Source organism: Cyphomyrmex costatus, unplaced genomic scaffold (assembly GCF_001594065.2).
Source record: "Cyphomyrmex costatus isolate MS0001 unplaced genomic scaffold, Ccosl1.0 scaffold124, whole genome shotgun sequence".
Lineage (NCBI taxonomy): Eukaryota > Metazoa > Arthropoda > Insecta > Hymenoptera > Formicidae > Cyphomyrmex > Cyphomyrmex costatus.
This window is the reverse complement of record NW_017275218.1, coordinates 83,895-104,708: the sequence shown is the minus strand read 5'-3', so window position 1 is coordinate 104,708 and position 20,814 is coordinate 83,895. Positions and strand designations below refer to the sequence as shown.

The 20,814-nt window shown below is 30.2% G+C and overlaps 2 protein-coding genes across 2 annotated transcripts in view; one reads left to right on the top strand and one right to left on the bottom strand.

Moving 5' to 3' along the window:
* The first annotated feature begins 1,540 nt into the window (after positions 1-1,540).
* Positions 1,541-2,583, top strand: Trs23 (trafficking protein particle complex subunit 4-like protein Trs23). Its single transcript, XM_018550630.1, has 2 exons — positions 1,541-1,715; positions 2,105-2,583. Exons 1-2 carry the CDS (start codon positions 1,541-1,543, stop codon positions 2,581-2,583), a joined length of 654 nt encoding a protein of 217 aa, XP_018406132.1.
* Positions 2,584-4,739: 2,156 nt separating this feature from the next.
* Positions 4,740-20,814, bottom strand: part of ry (xanthine dehydrogenase rosy) — a 21,699-nt gene continuing 5,624 nt past the window's right edge. The window contains exons 2-25 of the mRNA XM_018550631.1: positions 19,632-19,796; positions 19,188-19,245; positions 18,955-19,051; positions 18,165-18,400; positions 17,753-18,000; positions 15,762-15,903; positions 15,522-15,689; positions 14,263-14,339; positions 13,977-14,183; positions 13,586-13,770; positions 11,919-12,032; positions 11,675-11,816; positions 11,315-11,611; positions 10,608-10,730; positions 9,724-10,079; positions 9,265-9,439; positions 8,965-9,156; positions 8,392-8,537; positions 8,143-8,320; positions 6,752-6,880; positions 6,432-6,674; positions 5,271-5,525; positions 4,939-5,106; positions 4,740-4,867 (exon numbers count right to left, since the gene is read on the bottom strand). Of these exons, the coding sequence (XP_018406133.1) occupies positions 4,823-4,867; positions 4,939-5,106; positions 5,271-5,525; positions 6,432-6,674; positions 6,752-6,880; positions 8,143-8,320; positions 8,392-8,537; positions 8,965-9,156; positions 9,265-9,439; positions 9,724-10,079; positions 10,608-10,730; positions 11,315-11,611; positions 11,675-11,816; positions 11,919-12,032; positions 13,586-13,770; positions 13,977-14,183; positions 14,263-14,339; positions 15,522-15,689; positions 15,762-15,903; positions 17,753-18,000; positions 18,165-18,400; positions 18,955-19,051; positions 19,188-19,245; positions 19,632-19,763 (4,113 nt within the window). The 5' untranslated portion in view covers positions 19,764-19,796 and the 3' untranslated portion in view covers positions 4,740-4,822. The remainder of the gene's footprint in view (positions 4,868-4,938; positions 5,107-5,270; positions 5,526-6,431; positions 6,675-6,751; positions 6,881-8,142; positions 8,321-8,391; positions 8,538-8,964; positions 9,157-9,264; positions 9,440-9,723; positions 10,080-10,607; positions 10,731-11,314; positions 11,612-11,674; positions 11,817-11,918; positions 12,033-13,585; positions 13,771-13,976; positions 14,184-14,262; positions 14,340-15,521; positions 15,690-15,761; positions 15,904-17,752; positions 18,001-18,164; positions 18,401-18,954; positions 19,052-19,187; positions 19,246-19,631; positions 19,797-20,814) is intronic.

The window sequence follows — 20,814 nt, the reverse complement described above, 5'->3', positions numbered from 1 at the left end:
GTTTATATTCGAATCATAGAGATTCAAATCCAAGTCAAATATCGAATCTTATCTGATTCGATTCTATTCGATTCAGATTCAAACAATTCTTATATTTTTAGTTTTATTAATAGTTTGTTATATAAAAGATTATATAAACGATTACTTTTATATATAACTTTTAAATAAAGTTTTTTAAAAATAATTATGTTATTATATTTGTAAATAATTATATTTTTATGCCATTATAAAATAATATAAAATCATAAAGCATGATTCAAATGGTTATCGCGCAAAATTTATTTAAAAAACAAGCATGAGTTTATATAAGTAGAAATATATCTGTTGAAATTAGAGCAATTGTAATACAAGTAAAAAACCTACCTAAAAGATATAAAAATTTTATATTTGAACTATTTAATATGAATAATCGTTTACATGATTGTTACGAATTGTATTATTAGGCAATTGAATCCTAATATGTAGTTAAAAATATTACTGTAAACTTTAAAAAGATCCTGTTAATATTTGCTTACATGTATAGATAATGATGTATATTAACATACATATATTAATACAGTATTTTTATGATTTGCATGAAATTGATCAAATTTTAATATAGTAAAGCTCTAAATAATTTTAAGTTTGTTTTAAGATTTAAGAGAATAGTTTTAAAATATTTTATAATAAAATTTACTCTATTTCAGATAAATAAGATTTATTAAGTTAATGTAGTCTGGTCTCTTTTTTTTTTTTTTTTTTATTATATTGTACTTTATATAATACCTATATTAGTATATACATATTAGATTATAATAATGTTATTACAAAGGTATGTTGTTGCGCATTTGGAAATCACGTGACAAAGACGTAACCAATACGAATTAGACAGTCAGAAATAAGTCTAAAGCTCTGCGTCCACGATGCTAGAACTCGATCCGAATTCTCGGACCAAGAAATGTGTAGCCAATCAATTTACCGTTTTTCCGTAAAAACTGCATGCTGATTGGATACACATTCCCCTGAATTCAAGAACTCGAACAGAGTTTTAGCATCGTGGACACAGGGCTTTACTCAATAAAAGAAATAAAAAGAAAAAAACAAAGAACAACGGGATTATACTGATAACGGAGAGGTCTTGTTTCCTGCAAACTTCCAGCCACTTCAAAACCATTGCATTATCCTTCGGGAAAGAGAAGTATTGAACTTTTCTTCCTGGCATATTCTTAAAAATAAATAGCGACCCTGTTTCTCAAGGAGCCGAACCTACACGAACCGCTCCGAAAACAGCCGAGATTCATTGAAGAAGAAGACGAAGTGACGTGATCATGACAGTATCCTAACCTGAATAGTCGTGAACTTTAACAATTAATATCTCGGTTCGCGGGGCAAAGCGACACTTTTTTTCTGTTAGATTCTTTTATTTTATGGAAAAACACGTCGAATGTGTACAATTTCATCGATTTGTGTGATGATGATTAACCTTTACCGTAGAATTAAAGGAACATATATCAAAAGAATTGAACAGTTTAAACATATATAAATAGAAAAGAAATAGAAAATGGTGATATATGGTGTTTATATTGTATCTAAGTCTGGTGGTTTGATCTTCAATCATGATCACAATGTACCAAAAATTGAAGTCGAGAAATCCTTTAATTTTCCACTTAATATTAAATTAAACTATGAGAATAAGAAGGTAGTAGTAGCTTTTGGGCAGAAAGATGGAATACATGGTAAGAATATTATTTATTATAATAAGAAGTAATTTTGTAATTATAGAATGAAAGAAAAAGTAAAGGCTTTACTTTGCAATGTTAGTCCATAAGTTTTAATTATGATTTCGAATATACTACATATCTTAATATCATTATCAAATATTTCTTTTCTTTTATAGAATGTCCTTTTATATAAATTGTATGAATCAATATACAAAAGCTATAGTCTTAATGTTTTCGACATTTTGGAAAAATTTAAAAACACATTATTAATGTACAGTAATAAAAAAACAAAATTTGCTATTATTTTTCTTTCATATTATATGTTTTTGTAATGTGTCACTAAATATTTTAGTAAAGCACTAAAAAATAGAAATAAATATAAGAGAGAATCAAATATCTTTCAGTGGGACATGTATTAACAACTGCAAATGGAATTGCAGTCACAGGACGTGAGCTTGAAGATGGAAGAGACATCCTAGAAATGTTGGAGCAACCAGAAAATTTCCCTATAACATTAAAATTTAGTCGAGCAAAGATGACAACAAATGAGAAAATATTTTTAGCTTCTATGTTTTATCCTCTCTTTGCAATAGCAAGCCAACTGAGTCCGGAACCAAGAAGTTCCGGGATTGAGATTCTTGAAGCAGATACATTTCGTTTATATTGTTATCAGACATTGACGGGTATTAAGTTCATGATAGTAGCAGAGCCATCACAATCAGGCATGGAAATTTTTTTGAAAAGAGTATATGATTTATATGCAGATTATGCACTAAAAAATCCATTTTACGCGCTAGAAATGCCTATCCGATGTGAATTATTCGAAACTAATTTACAGACATTATTGGAAACTGTAGAAAAATCTGGGATAAACAATGTTTAATATCTAAATTTATATACATGTAAGTTATCAATAAATTTAAAATAACTAAGTAGAAATATAAAGATTGTAACACTTAAAAAATGATCCTTTTTGTAAGTTCCACTATGTAAAATTTAATTTTGTTGAATAGTCAAACTTTAAGTTATATACGTAATTAAATTGTATATATATATCAATATTATACGCGCATATATATCCAAATATATATATATAGGGTAGAATGTCCTAAATTGGACTGTGTTTCTAAATCGGACCTTTTTAATTTAAATAAATTAAGAGATTTGCACGCTATTTATAATGTAAAGTCTTTATAAGACACCGAACATGTGACAGCAGTTTGGCAGTACTCTGTTATAACACGTTCACAGAACAGACGCAAATATGTATTTTCGGCTATCGTGCAAAAATTTAAAAAAAAAACAGCCTTGTAAATCATTATTTAAAAGATGTTAAAAATTTGAACGGTAATTGATTTAAGATGATTAAAGAGTGTAGAATTTAAAAATATCAGTTTTGTAATTACTGTTGCGGTTTACTGTAAAATTTGTTCTAATCGTTCGAAAGAACTCTTGTCCAAATCGGAACCATACAAAAAACACTAAAAAGACGAGTAAACCAACTAATTCATCGAAGAAAGAAGGTTTGCCATAACCTAGTTGTAGTATTGGTGATCGACCGACCAGATCTGGTCTAAGGAACACTAAATCAATAAAATACCATATGTCATCAGATTGATGGAATTTTTTATTGATTTTAATTCTAATAATATAAACTGTATTTTTATTTTTGAGTCTTAAATTGCTCGTTTTTACTCAATACTAAAAAAATTAATTGAAATATTTTAAAATTCTATCTAAAAGTCTATAAAAATCGGATCGGAAAATGCGTTTTTACATTTTCCATTATAGTTCGACACAGGTAAAAAATACGTCAAAATGGTCTGAAGCAAAAATGAAGGGAATTAAATGATCTTTCGAACGGCACCATTGGTTTTATGATTGGATTTTATTTATGCCTCATAGAGAACAAAAACTGCAAATAGGTCCGATTAAACTACTCTCCCCTATATATATTGAATTGATATTTTAATATACTGAAGATACATGTATTGAATATGATACAAATTAAAGGAAACTTTTGTAACATCAACAAAATTTAATCATATGACAATATTAAATATTGCTGTTAAAAATGAAGAGATAAATATCAAATTAAAATCTATAATATTTTATAATAATAATAATGACTATAATAGAATCTTATTTTTACGACCGTACAATTGTTAAACAATAACAAGAAAGAAGGAAGCAGAAAGCAAAGCCTATCAAGCTAGATCAAGATGCTTATTATCATTATGTGTGAATTTATATATCGCGTATGTAGTTCTCTCAATCGCGTGCCGAACATTTTTTCAGACTTACAACGCAACTCTAAATAACTACCGCGATAATATCACTTTTAGTTAGATTGACAATCAATCTAACAAATTTCGATGCTTATAGCATCTTATTAGATCTTAATAATATGTTGAAAGACATATATTAAAATTTAATATTAAAGTAATGATAATTGAAATCTGTGAAAAATAAGATTGCGAAGAATATCACAAGTTGGCGTTTCGTCCCAGCTTCCACCACTGGACTCATCAAAGAGACATACGTGTATCTCAGCACTTGCGAGAAATTTAAACGAATATCAATTGAATAGACCTCTGATGGCGAGTCGACGTAATAATATTCTTCGCAATATCTGTCTTAATTATCTGTCTCAATTATCATTACTTTAATATTAAATTTTAATATATGTCTTTCAACATATTATTAAGATCTAATAAGATGCTATAAGCATCGAAATTTGTTAGATTGATTGTCAATCTAACTAAAAGTGATATTATCGCGGTAGTTATTTAGAGTTGCGTTGAAAAAATGTTCGGCACGCGATTGAGAGAACTTCATACGCGATATATAAATTCACACATAATGATAATAAGCATCTTGATCTAGCTTGATAGGCTTTGCTTTCTGCTTCCTTCTTTCTTGTTATTGTTTAATAATGACTATATTAATTCATATTTAATTCGTGATATCCTTTGCAAATATTTACCTTTGTTATTACATAACATGCATTAATTTTTATTTTTGTTCATATCAATATGTATATTATATTTAAATCAACATTTCTAACATTTTTATCTTTAAATAGTTTAAAAGTTGTATAAACGTTCTTAACAAATCTTTGTTCATGGCACTGTATTCCATTGCTGTTTTAAATCAGGTTCTGTAATCTGCAAAATAAGAAAAAATCTTAATATATGTAAGGATGGAAAATGAAATTAAAAACTTAATCGTTTAATACCTTCATTGTTAAATTATCAATGCAGGCATTACGTATACGTGCAGCAGTTGCAGGGGCATCAAATCTAAAATACTTATGAATATTCATATCTTTACGTGCAGCCTTAATTGCCTCCTTAATGGCAAAGAACGCAGATGATGCCAGAAATAACGGTGGCTCACCAATAGCCTGTTATATATTCAAATTATGTCTTAATATGATATAAGAAAAATATAACAAGTATAATATTGTTTTATAATATATTGTTATCTTATTTTTTTTCTTTGAGATCAATGCATACTAATGTATATATGAAAATGAAAAATATTTGAAATTACACAAAAAGATTATACCTTGGAAGAATATACTGCTCTTGGATTTGAAACTCCTTTTAATAAGGAAACATTAAATTGCTGAGGTATATCGTTAAAACCTGGTAATTTATACGCGCCAGGTCCTCTGCTAAATAAAGTTCCTGTTGGTGAATAAATCATTTCCTCTAATGTGAATAAACCATATCCTTGAACGAAGGCTCCTTCAACTTGTCCTATGTCAATGGCTGGATTCAAACTCTCTCCTAAATCCATGACAATATCTGTCCGTAAAACCTATACCGATTAAAAAAAAAAATCAGTATTCATTTCATATAATCCTTATACATGTTTCTGTAACATATTTTGAATCTTTATAATTTTTACGTATGAAAAATATATACATAAATCTTTATTTATTAAGTTATTATGAGAGTCGTTCATATTCCTGACATAAAGTCGGGCAGCATAATCGCCCCGAACATAAAAAAAATAACATATCCTAGCCGCTTGGGACCTAACCGCCTAGAAGTTACAGCCTAGACAGTGTCCGCTTGGAATATTCTTAACCCATGAAGACAGTGGGGTGTGAGGATATTCCAAGCGGACACTGTCTAGGACGGCTACGCCGCCCCGAACCTAAGCTTTACTGTCTATACACCCCTCTGTCCACATGGGCGCTTCAAAATAAAGTAACAGCTAAATCCCGGGCATGGCCGCTCTCAGGCTTCTCTCTGGTTTCTCGTACAAAAACCAATCGAATGAGTGTATTTTTATCAAAATTTGAACGGAGCGGGTTCTATACTTTTACCATATTTTATAAATAATATCTTGTACATACAAGTAAGTTTGCTTTTTTTTGCATTTTTATGAAGTTCGATGTTGATGGTACACACGCGATCCGTTTTATATTTCTGTTTTCAATATCCATCGCTTGATATTTTATTCTATTTTATATAAATATTTTGATATAAAATATCTTGCAAACTATTAATTTTTTAATAATACTTTTTGTACGGAATAGTGTTATCAGTTTTTAAACATGGCCTACCGCGTCTTCTGATGAATCAAATAATGTGAAAGAATACATATTTACTTTTTCTGAATATAATTGCTTTGAATATATTTGAATTTTGAATATAATTACTTTTTGAAAAAGGTATTAATTACATATTGCATAATTATGTATGTAATGAGATGTACCTCATGATCACCAGTAAGACAATCAACTTCCACCTCTGTGCAAGCAACGCCATACGTAAAATAATTAAAGGGATTCCCTGTATTAGTTTCAAAAGAATATCCAATATTTGGCGTTTGATAGAAACCGGTAGCAGACAGACTTATCCTTTGATAATATGCTGCTTTTATCCACTCTTCCCAAGTACCTTTTGGATTGCTGTTAATTATCGGTTGTAAACGTTTCATGATTTCATTGCACGCATTCTAAAAATTAATTTCCACAATTATTTAATCGATTTTTGTTTACGTATAATATGTATTGTATGTAAAATATAACACACCATAATAGCCATGCCATTGAGATCAGATCCGCAACTCGCTGCAGTCGCCGATGTATTGGGAACTTTGTCAGTAGCCGTTTCAACGATATGTATCTTTGATGGATTTATCCTTAAGATTCTGCTAGCAATCTGAAAATATAAAGAATAACTGTACTTCATTTTCTTAACTTAAAATTTCTACAGAGATTAATTTCAATTAATTTAACTATATAAATTTACAGTTGCATAATCAATATTAATTAAGATAACTGTTTATATTTATTCATATTTGTTTTTTTGTAATTCTCATTCCTTTTATAATTCATTACACATCATTATATAATTATAAAATCTGTTTACATTATTATATATGTACATCTCAAAAGTTTGGATACTTTTCATGAAAGCTAAATATCTCGATGAAAAAAATTGTAGAGAAGTTTTCGACCACGTATTTTAAAATGCACAGGTAGAAATTCAAATTTGAAAAAACAATATATAATAGGTTCAGATGAATAAAAATCCCCAAAAAATTAATAAAATGCCAATATGAGCCAATACAAGTTATTAGTGTATATTTATATATACCATATATACATACATATAAAATTTATTTGAAATGAATAATAAGACGTATACGTTTCGACCTTCGGTTCAGGTCCCCTTTAGTACAACGAAAATTAATTAAATATAAAAATTATACACATAATGGTAGTGCATAATTTGAGTTAAAATTTGTTTTCTAAGATATCTTGTTCCTAAATCACATAAAATTGAATATTGATATTATAGAATACCAATTTATTCAACTAAAAGATTATGCAAAATATCAATCATTTTCTTTCATTACTTTATAAACTGAAGACGTCATGGTAAAAACGAAACGTTTTACAATTACAATTTTTTTCTATTTTTGATAGGTTTTACGTTATTATTAAGCAAATATTAAAATCTTTCTAGGACCGTATAAATGAATAAACACAAACAATAAGAAGGGAGCCAATAACGGTCAAAGGTGGATTGAGGTGGATCACATTGCTTATTATAATTATGTGTGAATTTTATATACTGCGTATGTAGTCCCCCCAAAAATCACGACGCTGATAGTTTTTCAGCATTGACGCATACATACTTACTACCGTATGTAATACTGAAAAACTATCAGCGTCGCGATTTTTGAGGGAACTACATACGCAGTATATAAAATTCACACATAATTATAATAACCAATGTGGTCCAACGTTATTGGCTCCCTTCTTATTGTTTGTGGGTATTATTAAGAAATATTTGCAACAACATTACATTGTCGCTCATTTCATTGGCTGTTGTTCTTACAATTTGATACTATTTAGATAATGATTTACAAACGCAAATTTTTTACTATGGGAGATGTAAGTGAATATTATTCATACTTGAATCATTTTTGTGTTTAAACCTTGTCCCATTTCAACGCCACTATGATTGAGTAGCACTGATCCATCAATATATATGTGCACTAATGCACCCGCTTGATTCAAGAATAATGCAGTAAATGCTATACCGAACTTTGTAGGTACAATTGCGAGGCCTTTTTTCTTAAATCGGTTTTCTCTATAAAATTATTCATAATAGACATTAGTAATTTAGTTTATAATTTAATTTATAACAAATGAATTACTTGCCTATTGTATCGTTGAATTTCGATTATTCTGTCATTATAACAGGAAGATGCTAGGCATTCGCGCCAGCAGCGATCTAAAGTACAATTGATAAGTTGTTGATTGTAATGCGTAAAATCGTTTTCCTTATATAAATTTAATTCGGACAACTGTGATAAAAAATAATATTCAATTATTAAATATATTTCTATCTGCTCGTAATATTATAAATTAGGTGTAGATGTACATTTTATACATGGTAGACGACAAAATACATGTTGTAGGCGGCAAAAAATAGAGAATGAGAGAGAGAGAGAGAGAGAGAGAAAGAGAGAGATTTAATGGATCAAAATAAATTGAAATAACAAACTACATTTTCAGAATGTTATAGTTTATTGAAATTTTAATTATAGATTTCAAGAGTAGAGATTTTAACCTCTTTAAAATGCTTTCTTAATTTTTTGTCTGCGATGATTTTTTCTCTAAATATTAGCCAATTTTTAGCTTATTCGAAAGTGTTCCTTAGATTTTGTTAAGTAGTGTATTTATTAACCGTTATATTTCGGTTGTACATATAATTTTAATACAAAAAATTACCTTGACGACATCTAGATCCAGATAATCAGCGATTTGTCGAATGATAGTTTCAGCTAAAAACATCCCTTGTGGTCCACCAAAACCTCTGAAAGCAGTATTTGATGGTAAATTTGTTTTACAAATGTATCCATGTACTTCTGATACTGGAATTTTATACGAATTTTCAAAATGGAACATGGCACGTTCCAATACCTGGAAAATATTAGAAAAAAATGAATTTTTTTGTGCACATAGTGTGTTGTTATATAAAATATTAAATAAAAAGACTAATCTTTTCTCAATTTTCACCTTATTACTCACCGATATTGATAAATCGTGAGAATAACCTGCATTATTATATATGTGTACTTTTGCTACTTTAATAAGACCATCAGTATTGCAGCCAACTTTGTATTTAAAAAAAAACGGATGTCGTGTTCCACTTATTATCATGTCTTCATCCCTATCTAGCATGCAACGAACTGGTTTCTGCAATCTATATTAACATTTCTTTATATAAATTGACAAACCAATTAAATTGCCAATACTGAAAACTTCCAAATGCGATTTCTCAAAAATGAAAAAAAATTTACTTAAGTTATTCATAAACACAGTTGTGTTCATAAACAGAGAAAATTTAAAGACCTGAAATAATGTGTCACTTGGTTCTTATTGCCATCTAAAATTTTTTAAATAGTTATTTCAAAGAAGAGGATAAAGGAATACTGTTAAATTTATGTATATGTATGTGTTTCAGTCAGTATACATTTTTATACACACCTATGAGCTGCCAGAGCCACTGGCACCGCGAGTAACGCCGCACGAGATTCTTTGCCACCAAATCCTCCTCCTATACGCTTTACACGAACATTAACTCTATTTATGTGTATATTTAACACATGGGCGATTAATTTTTGTACTTCAGTAGGATGTTGTGTGGAACAAAATACTTCCAATTCATTTTCTTCTCGGGGTATGACAATAACAGCGTTTGTTTCCAAATAAAAGTGTTCTTGACCACCTATATGTACTTCTCCTTCTAAAATATGGTCAGCTTCTGCAAAAGCTTTGTCTGCATCGCCTTTAATAATACGCTTGGGAAATCCAGGGAAGAATGATTTGTGCGCGATAGCGTCCTAGAAAAGAATACATTGATATTGCAAAAGATGTATATCTTTTTTCTGAAACATTTTTTTGTAAAATGCAAGGGAACGGAAATATTTGGGGTGATAGATTAAAATGACTCACCCTGAAAATGCGCTAATATATTTAAAATATCTCTTAATATTAACTCTTAAAAATTAAACAAATTTGTTAAGAGACCGAAAAATAAAACATTTCGTATGTTTTGGTTAATCTTCTAACTTTCTTCATGAAGTAATTTTTAAACATCGTCAATTGTAATTTGTTGGAGAGTTCTGATTAAGGATCTAAATTAACGTTATATGCAATAAATTAATTTATACACAATAACCAATGTTGACTCCTACATAGGTATTTTTAATTTTTAATCTTATTTATTTTGTTAGGTCTTTGATAAATTCTAAGTTGTTTAGCAAATATAATTTTTTATTGCAAAATTTAATGCAAATTATAGATTGCTTGAAACGAAGCTTTATTGTTTTTTCACAAGTTATTATTCTTTTGTATTAGTATATAAATACCTCAATAGATATGATAACAGGTTTTAAATCTTCATATTCTATTTCAACCGTACTTGCTGCAGCTTGAGCAGTAATTTGATCAGTAGCAACAATTGCGCCAATTATTTGGCCTTGACTGGTAACCTAAAGAAAAAGAATAATAAATTTTTAATTTTTTTTCTAACAATTAAGTAATTATTGAAATTATTATCTAAAATAGCAAAATTTCCGCCTAACATAGGATATAAAAACATGTGTAGTATTTTTAATTTCTGATTATACATATACGCAATGTGAATAAGGATTAACATTATTACAATGTATTAAATTTTTTTTTGAATGTAACATCATTATAATGCTAACTTTTTGCTTCTATGAAGAAAAAAATATACATTTTTAATGTAGTAATAAAACGATTCATGGATAAATCACGGAACCCATTAAAAATGACAAACGTTTTTCATTATTTCACATAATGAAAAACGTTTATAAGTGTATAAATATTTCACATAAGGAAAAATTGTAGTTTCAACGAAAATAATTTATATCTGCTTAAGAACTCTTAGGCTGGGTCCACAACCTCGCTTTAAGAAGCCCTAAGCTGTAAAATCGTAAGAAATTGATCAATCATAGTTGAATACAAGAAAAATAATCGACTGTGATTGGTCAATTTCTTACGGTTTTGTGGTTTAGAGTCTCTTAAAGCGAGGTTGTGGATCCAGCCTTACCTTTTCTGATATAAATACTTCTTCATCGTGAAATACAGGGCCTATCCATCTTCTATCATCTGCTATATCTTTCGCAGAGAAAAATGATACAACTCCATCCATAGATAGTGCTTTAGATGGATCAATTTTCAAAATCTTTGCATGCGCTCTAGTAGATAGAACTAATGCTAAATACAATTCTTTTGCAAATTTGGGCATATCATCACAATATATCGCTTCGCCTGTTGCTTGCTTAAATGCACTGGTGTGTACTATAGGACGTCCTATTAGATCATGTGACTTTTGGCTTTTAGGTACCTGTTAGAAATACAATTTTATTGTATTTAAGATAATTTGTAAGCATTTAGATTAAAATATTACCACTTGATAATATTGTGAGCTCTTTGGTTCTTTATAATGGAAGCAATCCGAAGCACTTTCTAATTCTTTTGACATATATTCCATGTCCGAAATACTTTTTGATAATATCTTAGAGATGTGCACAAATCCTTTAAAAAATAAACTAAAAAATATATATTTTCAGTTATCTACAGTACGTTTTGTTAATTTATTATGATTCTTTTAATTATTTCCTTAATAATTAACAATTATCTAATCATCAAACCTGAGAGTAAGAGATCGACGATATTTAATCATTCCTCCCGGTGCATTATCCGCTAATGGCAATTCCTCAAGTAAAAAACTGTAAACTTCTTCCAACATCGATTTATTCCATTTTCTAAAACAATAGTGATAAAAATTAATTTTTTTTCCAACTCAAAGAGACTTTTCCTTTGGTTTCTATGCTGAATATTTTATGATGAACTTTCAAAATGTTCTATTTCAACTTTTGAAAAAAATTTGGTAATTATGCAGAATAACTAACCCTCCGATGAGCTTGATCTTGACATAAGTTGTCACGATCCCGAGTGACCTTCAGAAGGTTTTAGCTAGCGGCCATCCTTCTCGTTAAAAAATTATTAACAAAAAAGTTTTGCTTAAATAAATTTCCTACTTTAATATACACTTAAGGATGCGGTCAAGTTGCCACTACGAATGCTTCGAAGCGTTTGATTAACAACCAATCAGAAGAAAGAATTTTACAAATTAACCAATCAGGAAACGCTTCGAAGTATTCGTAGTGGCAACTCGACCGCACTCTTAAATAAACGCTTGATCCCCCCCCCCCGCCCCTCCTACGGGGGGAGGACTCCACTACTGTACAGAATAACCTAACCCAACCCATCTTTTGGTGTGAAGTAGCCTCTCGTTTTACGTGGAAAATTGAAACCGTGTCGTACGATAGAAGTCTGTGGTCGCTTCGCATAGAAAGTTGAACATTTGTAAGCAGGAAGAGGCAGGTATAGAATAGTACTTAATATCGTAAATGTATAGTAGGAATAGTACGTCCTTTTTGAAACTTCTTTTTGCTAATAACTTTTTAACGAGGGTTGACCGCCAAATGAAACCTATATGGAAGGTTATTTAGGGTCATGACCTGGACAACATATATGTCAAGGTTATCGGAGGGTGGCCGTTATTCTGCATAATTACCAAAATTTTTAATTACAATTATTATATAAAACAAATTATTAGGAGTACAAATTAGTTCGGTCCGCTTTTTGTGTTCAAAAATGCATTTATTTCAAAACAAAATGAATGAACAGATTAATTAAAGTATTGTCCATCGCGCTGGCTACTACTTTTTTTTTCCCATCTCTCAGGCAATTTTTGAATTCCATCTTGAAAAAATGACTCGTTTTTGGAGGCGATCATCTTTTGGAAAACGGACCGAACTAATTTATACTATTTATATATAACCATTATACATATATATATATATATATACTAGAGAAAGAGGCGCATACGCGGTTCGAATGGCATTTAAATTTTAAATGGCTAAGCGCAGATATTGCGTGGTTTCTGCTGTCAACTTCTGTCAACAGGCTTTGCAATTTGCTGTCAGATCATGGTAGCAGATTTTTGCTATCAATCTGCTGCAAAACATATCAGCAAATGTCGCCAAATCCATAACCAAATGCGGACGTACATGATTTGTAGCCAAAATTTGCGCGCAAATTGGCAACATTTTGCTATCAGGGATTTTAGATATCTCTGTTATTCTTCCAAGTTATTTTGTTATCTTATTCTGACTTATTATTTTCTTAATAAAAAAATTTTAATTTTTATATTATATATGTATAACAATTAAATATTTAATCTCTTGTTGAAAATTTATAGATTGTGTAAACTTTTAAATGTGTAATAATTTGATGATGTCAATAATACTACCTTCCAATTATTTTCTCACAAGTTTGTCTTGCTAAGATAGTAGTTGGTGCCATTCCACCAAATGCGAGATGCGCTTCTTGAATTACATTTGTCTCAGGAACGAAATATACATTTAAGGCCATGTTGACTATGGCAATATCATCATCTCGCCGCTTTGCTTGTTTGTAAGCAATAAAAAACTGATTCTATAAAAATGTAAAATAGACATGAGAAATAATTCAGTGAGAAAAAAATATTTGCTTATGATATTATTATATAAAATGAAAATTAACCTAGGATTCGAATAACTTATCGTGTAATAAAGGATTAGGAAATCATTGTATGTACCAAAGATTAAAACTTTTATTAATAATTGATTTATTATTTTACTAATTATTAATATTATTTTTACCTCTTTTGTAAAAGGAATATCGATAGAAACTAGTACTTCGTTAGGTAAAACAACATTACGTCGATATCCGACGAAAAAGGTATGATCCATTAAAATGGTTCGACTTCCATATTTCAAACTGCATAAATTTAATTTAATACCTGCAGCCATAAAGATTGGATTTAAATCTGATATTGGGCTTCCAGTCATTATATTACCACCCACAGCCTAATTAATCAAGAAAAATTTATTAATCACACTCTAAGTGACAATTCTAATTAATAATCAGATAGAAAGTTCTACTTACAGCAACATTTCTTATCTGTTTTCCAGCAAACCAATGTAACATATTTATTATTTCCGTAAAGATCCTTGTGTTATATTCTATTGAGAAAACATTATTATATATTATATTCAATATCCAATTATTTATACACTTAACAACAAAATTAAAGCATCACCTAACCTGTCCCCTCAAAATAGATAAATTTCAAAAGAGTCTAACTTCGTAAAAAATGATTGTAAAAAAAATTTGTAAATCATTCTAAAGTTTGAAATCTCTGCTTTCGAAAATGGTAATTGATATTTTGATTTGATTAATTCTTTACGAAATTATGCGGACACAAATGAAAGTGCGTGAAATCTCAAAAATTTTTACTAACTTTGAAAAGTTTTGTGGCGTGAATTAAAAATTGTATAAAAATTCGGTTTACAGAATTTCAATGCGTGAACCTTAATTATTATACCTTTAACTTAATATTTACCTTTAATTTTCTTTTTTGTTGAAAGCTCTGTATGATTTTTTTTCACCGAGTTATTCAACGTTGAAATAAAAATGACCCTTTTTTCTGATATTAAATGACTCTAATTTTGTTAAAAATCTACAGGTAAACTTCAAGATAGAATAACTTCGTCAAGAATCATCGTATCGAGATGTTTGGAAAACCATTTTTAAGCTTGAAATTTTTACTTTTCATATCGGTATTTCAAGAAACGATATTACTAGATATATATTTCGTGAAGTTACATAAACCTAAGTGTAGATGCGTCAAGCCTCAAATTTTTTTACGAAATTTGGGAAGTTTCACGATGCGAACTAAAAATTGTGCACAAGTGCTGTAAATCGAATTTTTATGCGATTTTTAATTCACGCCGTGGAACTTTTCAAAGTTAGTAAAAATTTTTGAGATTTCACGCACTTTCATTTGTGTCAGCATAGTTTCGTAAAGAATTAATCAAATCGAAATATCAATTACCCATGTTCGAAAGTAAAGATTTCAAACTTTAGAATGCTTTGTTACAAATTTTTTACGATCATTTTTGATGATGTTACACTCTTTTGAAATTTGCTTATTTGTGGGGGGGGGGGGGGCAGGATAAGTGATGCTTTAATTTTGCTATTGAGTGTACAACGCTTAAACTTTTTAAGATTATCATCAAACGACAATTATTGTGTATATAAAATTAATTAAATGATAATCACTTCATAAATGATCACAGTTATTAATTGTCCATACATTTAAGATAATATTACAATATATATATAATTCTATAGATCTGTATTACCAGGTTTTATTTTAACGTAATGTCTTAGCGTTTCCTCAAGTTCAACCAAAGTTACGCTCGCACCTATTCTCAGAGCCTCTGGTATTTCGATAACTTCACGCATTTCTTTTACTTGTGTTGGTTGTATAAGTATCGGGTACATTAAACGTTTAAACTTCATTTCAACTCCTGTATAATGATACAAATGATTTTTTTACATCTTAATATCATAATATGCTTTTGAAAGTAAAATATACGAACCGATTTCCGTGTTACCAATGATAATTTTAACATTCGGATATTGGTCCTTAAGTGCAAGCAATGTCTTTAAATTCGTTGGTCTGTACCAACTGATATCTTTTCCTTTCACTATTAGATATTGCTCATCTAGCTTAGAATCAATCTATAAAACGAAAATAGCAGTATTATCGTTAAACAATAAATTGATAAATGTAGGCAAGCGAGAGTAAATAAACGCATGATAAATAGTGTGTCACAATTATAAGTAAAGTATACTTAAAATTTCGTTATATAAGTGATACGATATTTAATCGGACGATTAATTTTCAGCCATTATAATAAGCGATATATTATCAACGATTTAGTAGAAATTTATATTCAATCACTCATTCAGCGCAACTCGTGTAACATTACGAGAGAAAGAGGCTGGACCCAAATCTCTACATTTAGAAATTTTTTTCCATTTTGATAATGAATTATTTTCTAAACCATTACTTTTTTGATAATGTATTATTTATGGCTAAAAATTAGCCGAAAGATCCGATTGAATATTACGTCACACATAACGAAATTTTAAACATACTTTCTATTTTATAATTATAGCACACTGATTAAATCGCAGTTATTTACTCTCACTTGCTTATTTATCAATTTATTTAAATTGATTAATTTAAATAATAAATAAGCAAGATTAAAAAAGTTACTTTACAAGTTACTTCTTATTAGATGTTGAACTTAATTTCTGCCGCTCATCGCTGCTAGAGAGTGCTAGCTTCAACGCTGGCGAGTTTCGACGATGAAGTCTTTGTAGTTTAGACATTGCTGAAAGTGATTCAATCCTCACAGATTAAATTTCTTGACGCCAAAGAGATTTTCCGAATCGATTGAAAATGAATCGCGATAAGCTGTTTTTCCGACATGTGCTACTTCGACTTCAAGAAAACCACAGCTGAAGCGCATCGCTTATTATCCGAAGTGAATGGTGATGAAATTCCATCAGAAGGAACATGTAGAGTTTAGTTTGAACGCTTCTGAAACGGTGATTTTGATGTGAGAGACAAAGAACGTCCAGGACAGCCGAACAAATTTGAAGATGTCGGCTGCAAGAATTACTTGATGATAATTCAGCTCAAACGCTTTTAGTGTTGTCGAAAGCGTTAAATGTTACTCCAAAGCCTTGCATGCTATGGGAAAGATTCATACGGAAGGGATATACATGAGTTGTCAGAAAATACCATTTTGAATCGTTTATCTATATTGCGACTTCTTTGTTTGTCAGGCAAAGAAAAAAGAGTTTTTTGTGGCGCATCGTGACTGGCGATGAAAAATGGATTTATTTTGATAATCCCAAGCGGAAAAAATCATGTCAAGAGGAACATTCACAAGTATAAGACCTTGCTCTGCATTTGGTGGGACCGGAGGAGGGTGTGCTATATTACGAACCATTGCGTCCAAATGAAACCGTTACAGCTGATCGTTACCAACAGCAATTATGACTGAATTGATGCTTATTTTGTTGCATGATAACGCTCGACCGCATGTTGCGAAAAGCGTAAAGCAAACACTTTTATAACTTGAATAGGAAATCCTCCCGCATTCAGCGTACTCTCCACACTTGGCACCGTCGGATTACCATCTCTTTCGATCGATGCAACACGCACTTACTTACGGACACACACTTCTCCAGTTACGAAAAAGTCCAAAAATGGGTGGATGAATGAATCGCCTCGAAAGACTCTATCGCGTTCTACCGTCGTGGGATTGCATTGTTGCCGGAGAGATGGAAAAAAGTAATAGAAAATGGAGGAAATTATTTTAATCAAGGTATGAAACAAATCAATTTTGGAGACGAAAAAACAGCAGGAATTAAGTTCAACGCCTAATATTTTTTTTTAATTCAGTGTAAGTTCGAGTACATTGGCAAAGAATACATGGGCAAGAATCCATTGGTAATTAATTTTATTGTTGACATGATTATTATTTTTATTCTGCATCTTGAACCTCCAACTTACTTTTAATTTTGATGGAAATATTGGTTCCTGAGTAGAATCGTATGGGCAGAATTCTTTGGAATTGAAAACTTCAGTTGATTTAGACGTGAAAACCTTTTTACAACAAGCATCGGCCATTGAACAAACTCCTATGTCATTTGTCTCTTCTTCTCGTACATTGGACATCAACTGCGATCGTTCCCATTCCTCCGTAAAGGTCTTAAATCCTTCAATAATTGGTCTATATCCTGTACATCTACACAGATTACCTATAAGATATGTAATCAATCAATATTATTATTATTATTAATTATTGTAATATACAATTATTTTATTAATCTCTCTATGCGAGAATTTTATAATTAATCAGAATTTTATAATTATCAGACACCCTGTGTACACCCAAGCGCGCGTGACGCTCTATATGCATTACCTTGAAATGCAGTTTCTAAATTTTTTAGACTCGGTTTCGGTATGCTGCGCAACAAAGCATACATAGACATGACTATACCAGGTGTACAAAATCCACATTGCGATCCATGTGCCATGGCTATACGTTCTTGTACTGGATGCAACTTAGTTTTTGTGCTACCAATACCTTCTACAGTGGTTACAGCTAAGCCATGTACTGCACACACCGGTGTTAAACACGCGTTAACAGCTAAATGACTGATTTCGATTTATCATAGGATATTAAGGAAATAAACTCTTCAGATTGTTAAATAAAAAGTTAAAAACTGATTGGATCATTTTGTAAAATGTGTTTACTATACAGGGTGTCCGGAATTTAAATATTAATACTTAGGGAGCGTGTAGGCTGTAGAGGATCGATAAACTAATTGTAAGAAAAAAGTATTGTAGAGATATACTTGCTTTTGCTTCGTTTTGGAGAAACTCGCAGAAAAGACAAAACATGATAATGAATAAACTTTCTGCTTTAGAATCCTCCACACAAAAAAGTTAAGTGGTGTCAAATCAGGTGATCGCAGTGGCCAAGACATTACTCCTTCATGTTCAAGAAAGAAAGCAAAAACGAGTATATTTCTATAGGATTTTTTTCTTAGTTTATCGATTCCTTACACAGTCAGAGTTTTGACATTTCCGGACATCCTGTATATATTTCCAATGTAGCAGTGTGAAGAAATACAATGACGTTTTATAGACCAAAACAAATGTCATTACGTCTTTTGACTGTTATTTAAGACGTATGATAAAAAGGATACATAATTTTTCCAGTAACGCGATCAAATTTTGAAATCATAACTGTGCAGGCTCCACATCCTCCTTCTGCACAACCAAGTTTTGTACCAGTCAATCCAACTGAATCATTATACGGTAAGGATAAATAATATCTGGTTAATAATATTTTTATTTTATAATATATGAATATTATTATTATATAATATATAATAATATATATTAATATGAGTAATTTAATAAATTTATGAAAGGATACGTTTGTTGCGGAGATACCATAAAAGTGTCCATTGTGGCTCTATATTTTCATCTGATACCTAAATCATGAAATAATAAAATATAATATGTAACATGTATAGTTCCGTATTCAGAACATGTTTTTATCGATAAAAGCGCGCTTTTATGCATGCGCGCCCGCTTTGCGCTATAACAAATAAACCCCCACTCGTTACACAGACTTTTTCATTACGAGTGCTCGTCGTAATGTGCCCTATACCGCAACGCTTTTGTGCAGAAAAGAGTGAGGTCAGAGAAATAACTCAACAGCTTGAGCTATTTCCCGCACGCAAAAGCGTTGCTGTATAGGGCACATTACGTGCACGCGTGATGAAAAATTATATAAAGAATTTTAAGAAAACCTCTTCGCCACACACACAAAATGTATTTAAATCAAGAATAAATTTGTAATATTAATAGATCATACCTCTTTTCCATTCACATAAAAGACAAGAGTGCTTGATACTGGTATTTCATTGCTGTTTGAATCTTCATGAAATTCGTTGTGATTTATGTTTGCATTGTACGTATACAGTTTTTCCGTACAGTTTTTTTCCATTTCCAACTGACACTGTTATACTTCTTTAATTCACTGTAATATGCACTCGTATCAATATTATACAGTACTACCCAGTATCTGAGAATGGATTGAAATGGATTAAAATGGATTCAAATTTTCAGAAATAGATTCATGAATGTTAAAATGAATCCTTTTCAATCCGAATACGTTTTTATTCATTTACAGGAATTGCATGGAGCATATCTGTATACTTTTCAATCATAAAATAATATTTTAGCTTTTTCAGTGCGTTTGTGACCATATAGTGAATACTGTACAATTCATAATTTTGAATAAGAAACGCGGTTTTTCAATCCAGTTGCATTCAATTGAATCCAAAAAATAGTTTTCGCTGTTTAAAATACGAATTCGAATCCAATCCATTCTCGGATGCTGGGTAGATATATTATAGATATTCGTTGTACAAATATACTGTAACATAAGCTGTTTGTCTAAAAAAAATAAAAATATCGGATTGAAACATATTTGATTTCGCTTTATCAAACTACAATCGTGCATGATGTTGTAATCTTCGGACTATCGATTATAAACACTATCAAGACAAGGCAATAAAAGTCATTGTCTTTTTTTATGTAAAAAAAATTTCATTTAATCACAAATACCGTACTCGACAATAAAAAAACGTACGTATTACATGTATATTAACACTACTCAGATAATAATTTTATTCCTTTTTTTAATCAGCTATTACATTAATTTAAACTTATTTACATCGTGAAAAATGTATTTACAGCGACTTAGTTTTGTTACTTATAGCAACTTCCCCCACGTTAAAGACAGATTGTAGGTGATTAAGCTGATGACTCAAAGAGTTATCGTGCATTTATACATATATAATATAATACGTCTATGTACAATGTTAAACGCACGATAACTCTTTGAGTCATCAGCTTAATATATAATATGTCTATGTACAATGTTAAACGCACGATAACTCTTTGTTGATAACAAATGTAAATTATTACGCGTTTTACGAAATATTATATATCGAATGTATATTATACATTGTATATACATGCGTGCGTATGTA